General features: G+C 35.7%; 1 protein-coding gene across 1 annotated transcript; it reads left to right on the forward strand.

Annotated features, from left to right (window-relative positions):
* Window positions 1–88: 88 nt before the first annotated feature.
* On the forward strand, window positions 89–8,827 carry LOC104447224 (putative leucine-rich repeat receptor-like serine/threonine-protein kinase At2g19230). The gene is made up of 13 exons (XM_039303386.1): window positions 89–205; window positions 805–1,336; window positions 4,114–4,595; window positions 5,014–5,149; window positions 5,914–5,985; window positions 6,195–6,266; window positions 6,341–6,421; window positions 6,598–6,758; window positions 7,337–7,539; window positions 7,673–7,799; window positions 7,877–7,957; window positions 8,043–8,232; window positions 8,365–8,827. The coding sequence occupies exons 1-13, from the start codon at window positions 115–117 to the stop codon at window positions 8,750–8,752; spliced, it is 2,616 nt and encodes an 871-aa protein (XP_039159320.1). The 5' UTR covers window positions 89–114; the 3' UTR covers window positions 8,753–8,827.
* The last annotated feature ends 1,480 nt before the right edge of the window (window positions 8,828–10,307 follow it).

The raw sequence follows: 10,307 nt of genomic DNA on the forward strand, positions 1-10,307 counted from the left end.
ACTGGCCGTAGCCACTACGACGTTGTATGGAGAGCTCGTGATATAAATATACTTCGAGCAGGCATATCTTCCTCACACTTCTCTATTCGACCATCTCCACTGTTCTCTATCATAATGGGAAGATTGACTCCAGCTTTCTCGTTTTCTTTGCTTGCTTCTTTAGCTTTAGGATTTGTCCTTGTGGTTCAAGCCCAACAAAATCCAGGTATATTTCTCTTTCTCTCTCTCGTCCGTGTTGAGCAAAGTTTCCGAGTAACTGTGTTTTGCGTGTGATAACAACGTTGTAAGATTGAATGCTGGAAAAATATCGACTCAGCTTGACATACCAGATATCAGACTCGAGATTCGCAGTCTGAATAATGGTTGACAAGTTCAGAAAAGCATGCATACATTAAGGACTTTTTGCATGAGTATTTACTAAATCTGCAAATGGTCTGCTATGTCAGCACGAGTGCTTGGAAAAAAAAGGGAGAGAATATGGAGGGGCAAGAAAATTTACTGTCTCGACCCCAATTTTCTTCTGTCCTTTCTCCCAAACACAGCGTGATAATTTCCTGTCTCGTGGTTTAAGCTTCGTACAATGTTATTGTCCCCATCCATGACGTAAGAAATTTTGGCAATTCTTTTGTCTATAGCCATCCATTAGTCACGAGCTTTTAATGAAACCAAATGGTGTATTCTTTATATTCATTCTTATTTGATCCTACGTCAAATCGTCAGTATCTTAGCGAACTTGTTCCAATGGTCCAACGAAAAAACTGCGGTTCCATTTCATTGAGTTTTTCTTTTCTCTAAACTCACAAGGTTTTATCAGCATTGATTGTGGGGCAACTGATGCATATATTGAAGAGCAAAACAACATAGCATACCAAACAGATGAAGGTTTCATAGACTCTGGAACGAACATGCAGATATCCACAGAGTTCATATATCAAAATACTCTACAGTTGGCAAAAACTTTAAGGAGTTTTCCCGACGGAACGAAGAACTGTTACACTTTAAGACCAGATCGAGGCAAGAACAACACCTATCTGATTAGGGCATCATTTTGGTATGGGAACTATGATGGGAAGAATCAGACTCCATCATTTGACCTATACATTGATGCTAATTATTGGTCCACGGTGGGGTCTTCGATTTATATCTACAAAGAAATGATGTACGTGTCCCAGGCAGATGATATACAAGTATGCCTTGTGAACACTGGTAATGGAGTGCCCTTCATTTCGGCGTTGGAACTAAGAACTCTTGATGATGACATCTATCGATTGGGATCTGGATTCTTGCAACTGCATTGGCGGTACGACATTGGACTAAGCTCGAAGACTTATATCAGGTAATCAATTGATTTTTGAAATACAAATGCATAGTGATCATAGTAAATAGAAAGGTTCAATTCTTTTTAGACATTTTACCATTTTGCAAACTATTGAAGGCGTGAGTATCTAATTTAATTAATAAAATAAGGCTAACCAAATTGGTAACAAGTAAAGTGTGAAGAAGACTAAAAGGGCCACTAAATTAGGATCAATGACATGTACACAAGACAAAATTGAAAAAAGACAAAAGCGGCCGTGAAAATTCAACGAATCACAAAACAAAAGGCAGTTAAAATAATCAAGACATATAAATTAAAACAATGATATTAGATGTCAAAGATTACAAATAAAATCATTAAAAGATTAAACAAAATGAAAGGAGAAACAGAAAATCCGTTAGGTCCAAGCAAAATGGATAAATAAGCAAATAAACTCATTTTGAAATTGCGCAACAATAATTCAAATAACACTTAGAATTTCACATATGTATCAACAACACCTAAATTACTCTATCATAAGGAGCGTATTGAGTGATGAATTTTTGACCAAACAAATCAACGCCATTGCAAAAATATTAGTATATAATCGCAATTATTTGTAGCCTCGCTAATAAAAATTCATTAAACTAATATGAATTACATACTACAGAAAATTTATAATGAGCATTGGCAATACATTGCAAATCATTTATTAAATAACATTACTGTTATAAAATACTGTTATAGGTCATGCAGTGATTTTGAGTTGGATATAGTTCTTGATTAAACTCACCGTCAGATGATAGGGTTAGGGAACAATTAGTTAGGCAACATTAATAAATATAATTTAGTGTTATTATCACCAATAATCTCAAACTAGTATCTTTGTGTAATATCTACTCTAAACTAATTTTCATGTAAAAAAAAAAAAAAATCTCATATTGGTACATCTTTGCCACATTTAGCCAAAACTAATATTTGTATCATAAAAATCTCAACTTTAGGGTAAGTATGGTACGAGTGTACCAATTTGGAATTTTTGGATGAAAATTAGTTTTAGCTAACATTGCATGCCCTTAACAATTTTGGATTTTTGATTACCCAAAAATTAGTTTGGAGTAAATGTTTCACAAGTGTAGTTTTTTGAGATTTTTGTGTGGTATTATTAGCCCAAAATTTTTAATTCAAAACTTTACTAATATAATAAAATTGAAATTTTAGTAACATGAGGAATTTCACTTATTACTGGTAGATTGTTAAACAAATGTAATTACATTCCCTACCTACTTACTACCAGGCATGCTTGATTTTTTTTTCTTACTTAGTTAGATACTAAGTGATAATTTGATAATACTAATATATTTTAGGGTAATGATTGTACATGTATTATATACTATATTCAAATGAATTATGTTCTCGTTGGAACTCGCACAGCTCGAGGTTAGCCAGCTACAAATTTTTGTATTGTTTAGCTTCTTTTAATCGGCGAACGTATGATAAATATATTTGTATAAGTTCATTAAGCATAATCTATATTTATACTATTAAATAAAATGAGGAAGTCTTACTACTTTTAAGGGATCAAAGTCCTTTTTTCTTCTCCAAGATTTTGTAAGTATTTGATAAATAGACAAATCTGTAAATTAATCATTTTATTTTACTTCTCATGTATTTTGAACTTAAAATATTTAAACTTTTATTATCTGATAAATAACTACATAAAATAAAAATGATTCAAGCGTCCAAATACTTTTTTCTTTCCATATATAGATGTGTGTGTGTGTGTGTGTGTGTGTGTGTGTGTGTTCAATTCCTTTAAATGGTGTCGATAATTTCTTTCTATTAATACTTAGTAATTCAGATATTTCATAACAAGATGAGTTTGCAAATTTCGTCGACGACAACTTCCCGCATACACGCAATGCGTCTCCACTTTTGCTAGTAAATATAAGATAACAGTGTTTTTCCTACGGATCGCCTCTATGATTGACACATAGGATTCTAATTTGTAAGGGATTAATGATTCTTTTTTGAGGGAGTACTTTTCTTTTACTTCCCTCTCATTTTTCTACCTATTTATTACTCGTCTCTCACCTTTCCTCTCTAGTTGTTGTTACTTTTCTCTAACTGTACCTCTTTTGTATCAAAGAAGTTTCCCACCTTAATATCAAAATGATATTTTATAATAATAGTATACAGTACGTTTACCATTCGACAAAAAAAAAAAATAGTACGTTTACCGTATAAAGTTATATAAATTACAAGTACTCGAGACATAGTAAGAATAAACGGAATATTATAGGTCAAAATATCATGTTGACTATTTCATTCTATAAGTTGCTCAAAATGATAACTGCTAGATTAACATTATAATTTCATATTATTAATACGTCAATGCACTTTATGATTAAATATTTAATTTTTTTTCACACGTGTACAATAATCTGCGCAAAGCGTGGATTATGCGCGCGCGCGTATTTCTTTGAAGTTTATTGATGATACTCATTTTACAAAAATACAAAATTATAAGTTATTGATATTTTGAAGCTTATTGATAATACTCCATGCAAACCCTTTTGGCTTGCTACAAACCAAAAAAAAATTCGGAACTCTATGAAACTGATGTATTGTATCTACAGACAACGTGTTGCAAGTCCGTGGCAATTGACTTCCGTTGAACATAGTAGTAGCCAGTAATGGGTTGAATATAGTAGCTTCGATATTCCTCTTGCATATCCATATGAATAGGCATTTGTAAGTCACTCAATCAATTGCTTAATTATTTTGTCTTATACTGTTGTTGAAACCGCACACAGGTACCCTATCGATGTTTACGATCGAATCTGGACAGCTCAAAACTATTGGTTCATACTCAACACCACGTCTGCCATTGATTTATCTGAGGATAACGATGCGTATAAGTACAAGGTTCCTGGGGAAGTTCTTCGGACTGCTCAGAGATCAATGAATGCCAGTTTTCCCATGTCTTTACAATGGAACACTTCGATCTCGTTTTCCACAAAGAAATGGATTGTGTACTTTTATTTCGTGGAAATTGAGAGACTGACGAGTGGCGTGCAGAGGGAGTTCGTGATTTCTATAAATGATCATCAATTCACGAAGACGGTGAACCTTGAATACTTGAAGCCAGTGGTTGTGGTTTCCACTCCATTTAGCGGGTCGTTCCTCACCTTCTCAATTGAATCGACGAATAAGTCTGGATATCCACCGATCCTCAATGCTGTAGAGTTCTATACTGTTGGTGATCTTCCATATGTGCCCACAGCACAAGATGATGGTACGCTTTTATTCTTCTACATGCTTTTATTGTCTACATACCCTTTCTACAGTTGTGCTACAATTGAGGTCAATAATAGTATGACAAATATTCCACTGTCTAAGTAAGATATAGGGAATCCTATGATAGATATACTAATCTCCACCGTGAGTCTTATGTTATTCGGGAACTCTGAGTAATGGTTGCTTGGTTGGGATCAACAGACGTGGCTAAGTATTACTCTGCTATATGCTTAATTCCCTGCTTTGGCTACTTTTTGCTTGGTAATCGCTGGAAAGTGTCTTCAACTTGAAGCGCTGAAAAGCTACAAGTTTTTTGAAAGCTGGAAGTCTGTAAAACTTATATGTGATCACAAACACTTTTTGCATCTTTATCCTTCTCTTTGGATAATAGATCTTTTGTGTGATTCAAACCACAGTAAAAGCTATCAATGACATCAAGGCAACATATCGCATTAAGAGAGAAAGCTGGCAAGGTGATCCGTGCGTACCAAGCAATTACACATGGGAAGGTCTTGATTGTAGCTATGGAAATCCTCCAAGGATTATATCGCTGTGAGTCCCCTAACACCTTTTCATTGATAATACTGGTTTTCTTGGTGAAACTTAAGAAGAATTCCCATTCATCATGAAAACCGAAAGTTTTTTGTATCTACGAGAAAGAACATTTAGGATTTATACAACTTTTAAGGGTGAATTCTCAGATTGACTGAGAACTTTGGCAAGTTTTTGTCAACTTCTAGTGGGTATAAGGGGAACTTCAGTGCTTTAAAGAAGAAGCTTTTGACACCCTTAGCCTCACATGGTATTGGACAGAGCTCATAAACTAATCCCTAGCTGGACATCCACCCCAAAAAGTCATCATCTTGAATATTTTTTGGGGAGTTGCTCCATATGGATGGGGTGGGTTATGACAAGTTACATACTCTCATGGATTGGCAATAAGTGCTCCCTCCTTCTTTGATGTATAGTTATGTTGTTTGTGCAACCTCTTTCACCAATAGCCTACTTTTCCAATTTTAGGCAAGTGTTCTGAATTGCATCGTTTATGAGCAAGTATTAGGTCCTACGTAAATAATCTTTTAGGTACTCTAGGCCAATAATAACCATAAAATATAGAACAAGGAGGTAGGAAAATTCATGCCAGGAATGAGAAAGACGATTATGAGTGGTCTTCTTAAAACATCTATACCAGGAGAACCTGAAGTATTTTCATTCTGAAGAATTGATTGTGCAAACTTTTCTTTGTTGTACCAAACAATGCTACCTTTATAAAGATGGCAATGACAGAATCCTCTTTTTTGATCTATTATGGTCAGGAGATTGAGCTCAAGCAATTTGATGGGCGATATAGTTTCATCACTTTCACATCTATCAAGATTGGAATACTTGTAAGTATCACCGTGGTTGAATTAGTAGTGTCTGCACGTCAATTGTGATTAAGCACCCAATGGGAGTCAACTCATGATTGCATGATTAAGGTTGTGTTTTAGCAGACATAGGCTGTTGAAATATTACCCTAATGTGTGGAAATATCCTGCTTTTGGTTATGGAGCTTGTTAACTTGACATTAGGCATTCTAAACTTGGTCTTTTTCCAGAGATTTGTCTGACAATCAGCTTACAGGAGCAATACCAGAAACTCTGGCAGAATTATCACACCTTAGATTTCTGTAAGTTAATGTGTCTAAGTGAAGCGGTCAAGGATTTGAAGTGTACAAATCTCTAACCATGGCTACATTTGCAGAAATTTAAGTGGAAACAACCTAACTGGGTCAGTTCCTGAGGCTCTTATGAAAAGGGTAGCGGACAAGACTTTAAACATGAGGTGCTCTCTCTCTCTCTCTCTCTCTCTCTCTCTCTCTCTCTCTCTCTCTCTCTCTCTCTCTCTCTCTCTCGTTAAGTCGTGTTTTCATTTGAAAGCAAATAAGAAGGCCAACTTGTGATCGGCATTTGGCAATGTTGATAGGACTTTGAGTTTAGCTCCTTCATTCTTTGTGGCAGTTTGACAGGAACTGTGACTCTCTGCCTAGCTGATCCTTGCCTGCAGAAGAAGAAAAAACGTGACATCCTCATTCCAATTGTTGCATCAGTTTCGGGCTTCTTAGTAATTCTCTTTGGTGCTTTGGCTCTAGTTTGGTTAAGTAAACGTAAGCAAATAGCAGGTAAATTTTCTTACTTGTCCAGTTCACACAATCTACGCAACATTTGACAATAATCATCAATTTTCTTTTCTTTAAATACAGTTCTATCTGTAATAGTGTCTATTCTAGGATAATGTAGTTGATAATATACAACTTAGTAACTTGCTATCTCCTTACCCGCCCTAAATTTTACAATCTCGTCAACATTGTAATCGGGAAAAAAGAGAATGGTCGCATCAGCATCACAAAGAGAATGTGCATTATTCAGCTTCACTTATTGACAATAAAATTTCTGTTTCTTTTTTTTTCCAAAAGTAACTTGCTACGCATGGGAAGGATTTACAACAACTTGAGAGTACCGCTTTGTATGTATTGAGCAAAGAATCTGTATATTAGCATATTGGTGGTAGCTGACAGAGAATCCCTGGCCAGATCTTTTGATTTTTGGTCCTCTTCTTCATCAATATAACTCTTGAAATAGGATTCCAAAAGCCCTCCCTATATGTTTTAATTGTTGACGATGCAGTTGGAGTTATTTCCTCAAAAGTCTACTATCCTGGGTGGTAATCGCAATACTCATAGGAACCTTTTTGGTACAGAATCTAGTAAAAGGACGTTGAGATTAAAAAATCGACCTTTTAAGTACAAAGAGGTTTCAAGGATCACTGGGAACTTTGGACAAGTGATTGGTGAAGGTGGATTTGGAAAGGTATATCTTGGTACTCAAGATAATGGCACTGTAGTTGCGGTGAAGATGCTCTCTGAATCATCAAAGCAAGGGTACAAGGAATTTCAAGCAGAGGTTAGATATCATAATGCAATCACTTTTCCTTTTAAATTCAACTTATGCTCGCTTACACAGATGTACGTTTAGGAACTCCCCCTTAGACTGTTGTCTATATACATCATGATAATGCAAACTCATGATACTACAGGCACAGCTCTTAATGATTGTTCACCACGGAAACTTGGTTTCTCTGTTGGGATATTGCAATGATCCCAAACACATGGCATTAATATATGAATACATGGCTAATGGAAATTTAAGGCAACATTTATCAGGTGCGTGTTTATGTTCTATTGTATTGTTTTTCTGTAAAATAATCCTAAAAAACTCTATTTCTTGCTCATATTTAAAGTAAAGATGCAACCAATAGAGGACCATCTGAAGGTCTTGACATGGAGTAAGAGGCTACAAATAGCTGTGGATGTAGCACAAGGTACATGAATGAGATATTCACAATTGTAGGTTTTCCTCTTGTCATTGCTTTGGCATTGTTGACACGGTTTTTGCAAGGAGTTTAGGTTTGGATTATTTGCATAACGGTTGCAAGCCGCCTATCATCCATAGAGACTTGAAGACTACTAACATCTTGTTGAACGAAGATTTCCGAGCTAAAATAGCTGATTTTGGCCTGTCAAGAGTTTTCGCTACTGAAAACGACTTTTATGTGTCAACTTGTCCTGCAGGCACTCCCGGCTACCTAGACCCTGAGTAATGGCTAAAACTCAATATTATCATTTTGGTTCAATTCGGGATCTCTATTAAAAAAGAAATGTTGACATTCCTTAAGATTTCATCTTTGATTTAAAGATTCATTATTTGTTTTTGTTTTTTTTCTCCTAGGTTTCAATCTTCTACAAACTTAAACAAGAAGAGTGATGTTTATAGTTTCGGAATCGTACTCTTTGAGTTGATCACGGGCCGACCTCCATTAATGAGAAGCCGGGATGGCAGCACCAGCATGCACATACTTCAATGGCTTATTCCTATCGTTGAAAGAGGTGATATACAAAGCATTATGGATCCAAGATTGCAAGGAGAATTCGACATCAACTCAGCTTGGAAAGTAGTGGAGATTGCTATGTCTTGTACGCGACCAACAGCGATCCAAAGGCCGGACATAAATCATGTATTGGCAGAGCTGAAGGAGTCTCTGGTGAGCAAATCAAGTGGTTCTTTTGAAATGACCTCCTTGGAGCTCCATTCTGACAATGCCCCTGGGGCAAGGTAGCAGAGGCTAGTTTCTTCTTAAGTAAAAGATTAACTTTTGTTGGCAAATTTTTACTATATTTTTTGGATTGCGTCATCCATTTCCCTTTTCTTTTCTGTGATCGAATCTTCGAATCTTGTTTTATAACAATGATGTCCTTTCGTCCTTTCTCGCTTATTTCTCCATTAATAATGTCATTTCATTGCATTCCTAATACTGCGAAATTAGGAATTCCACGTCGAGTTTGGGGGAGGTGATCCAGAGGTTGGGATTATCCATAGATGGGGTAATTGGCATTACCACGCCCTCCCAGCACGTTCTTGGGATTCAGCTGACATTTCAATTGGAATCAACACCATTGATTAAATAGTAACAATTACGTAATTGTGAGCGGGTAGACTAAGAAAATTTAAAAATGAGGGACTAAAGTACTTTATAAGCTCAAATTATATGTACCATCGATGGCCCTAATGTAGTGCTTCTCACAAGCAAGCAAGGATATACCCATAAGCATCTTTTAACAAATTACGGACACTAGACTTGAGCTTGTCTTTTGATAATGTACACATTCGTAAAATGTTTATGTACAAATAAAAGGCAATCCCCATCTCGTCTAATTCTTAGAATTCAGGATAGGCCCGTTTGTATTGGGGTTCCAATGCAACAACCAGTATATTAACTAGACACAAGCTACTTAGCCAAAGAAGATGCGCACCACCAGTATAAAATTGCCATTGCCTGATTCGTCAAAAGAGGATTCACCAACGTGCCATAGAATAGTCCTATCTATAGCAATCAATGGTGAGATTCAAAAAACAAGAGGGCTCATCCATATCGAGCAATCTCGACAAATGAACCTGTTCATGATCTTAGACCTGCAGGTATTTTCGCTGACACACGTATGTGATGTCCCTTTTGAGTTCGGGAACTTTGATCAAGCACAAGATGCAACGACAGAACCGCAAAGTCAAAAAACTTGTGATGTAGAAAGTGTGTCTTGAACTTGAGTACCTCATCGTCAATTCTCTTGTGACTTTGTTGGTCTACCATGAAAATTGATAGAAGCGTTCCTGATCTAGTTGAAAGACAAGGGGAGAGTGAAGTCACTTTTGATGACTATGGATTCATCACTTGTGACAGAATAATTGAGACCGTAAAGAAGAGAGAAGACAAGGAGATCAAAGTCTGAATAGCGTCATCTATTTCACGCAAATAGGATGTCTGCTAAGTTATTGACTTCTACTGCTTGCAATATAAAGATAATGTAAATCAAAGCTGACATTGTTCTAATAATTAGAATAATAATATGAGCTTTCAAACTTTCAAATACATTCCAAAGTATGTCCTTTTATAATTTCATACTACTAATTTCACCTACTTAATCAGATTTAAGTTCACGACCTAAGTTAAAGATGTCTCGATTAAATGAATATATATATATATATATATATATATATATATCGACAAGCGATTTAATTTTGATTCTATTAATGTGGGACTATTGTGTATAGAAAGTTTGGAAGCAATGCTCGTTTTAAAAACATTGACTATTGTATGAAGAAATTGATTAATATTA

Source organism: Eucalyptus grandis, chromosome 10, assembly GCF_016545825.1.
Source record: "Eucalyptus grandis isolate ANBG69807.140 chromosome 10, ASM1654582v1, whole genome shotgun sequence".
Taxonomy (NCBI): domain Eukaryota; kingdom Viridiplantae; phylum Streptophyta; class Magnoliopsida; order Myrtales; family Myrtaceae; genus Eucalyptus; species Eucalyptus grandis.

Coding starts and splice junctions, on each gene's coding strand:
- LOC104447224 (XM_039303386.1), top strand. CDS start 115: ATGGGAAGATTGACTCCAGCTTTCTCGTTTTCTTTGCTTGCTTCTTTA. Junction 5,150..5,913: donor CCTCCAAGGATTATATCGCT/GTGAGTCCCCTA, acceptor TATTATGGTCAG/GAGATTGAGCTCAAGCAATT. Junction 5,986..6,194: donor CTATCAAGATTGGAATACTT/GTAAGTATCACC, acceptor GTCTTTTTCCAG/AGATTTGTCTGACAATCAGC.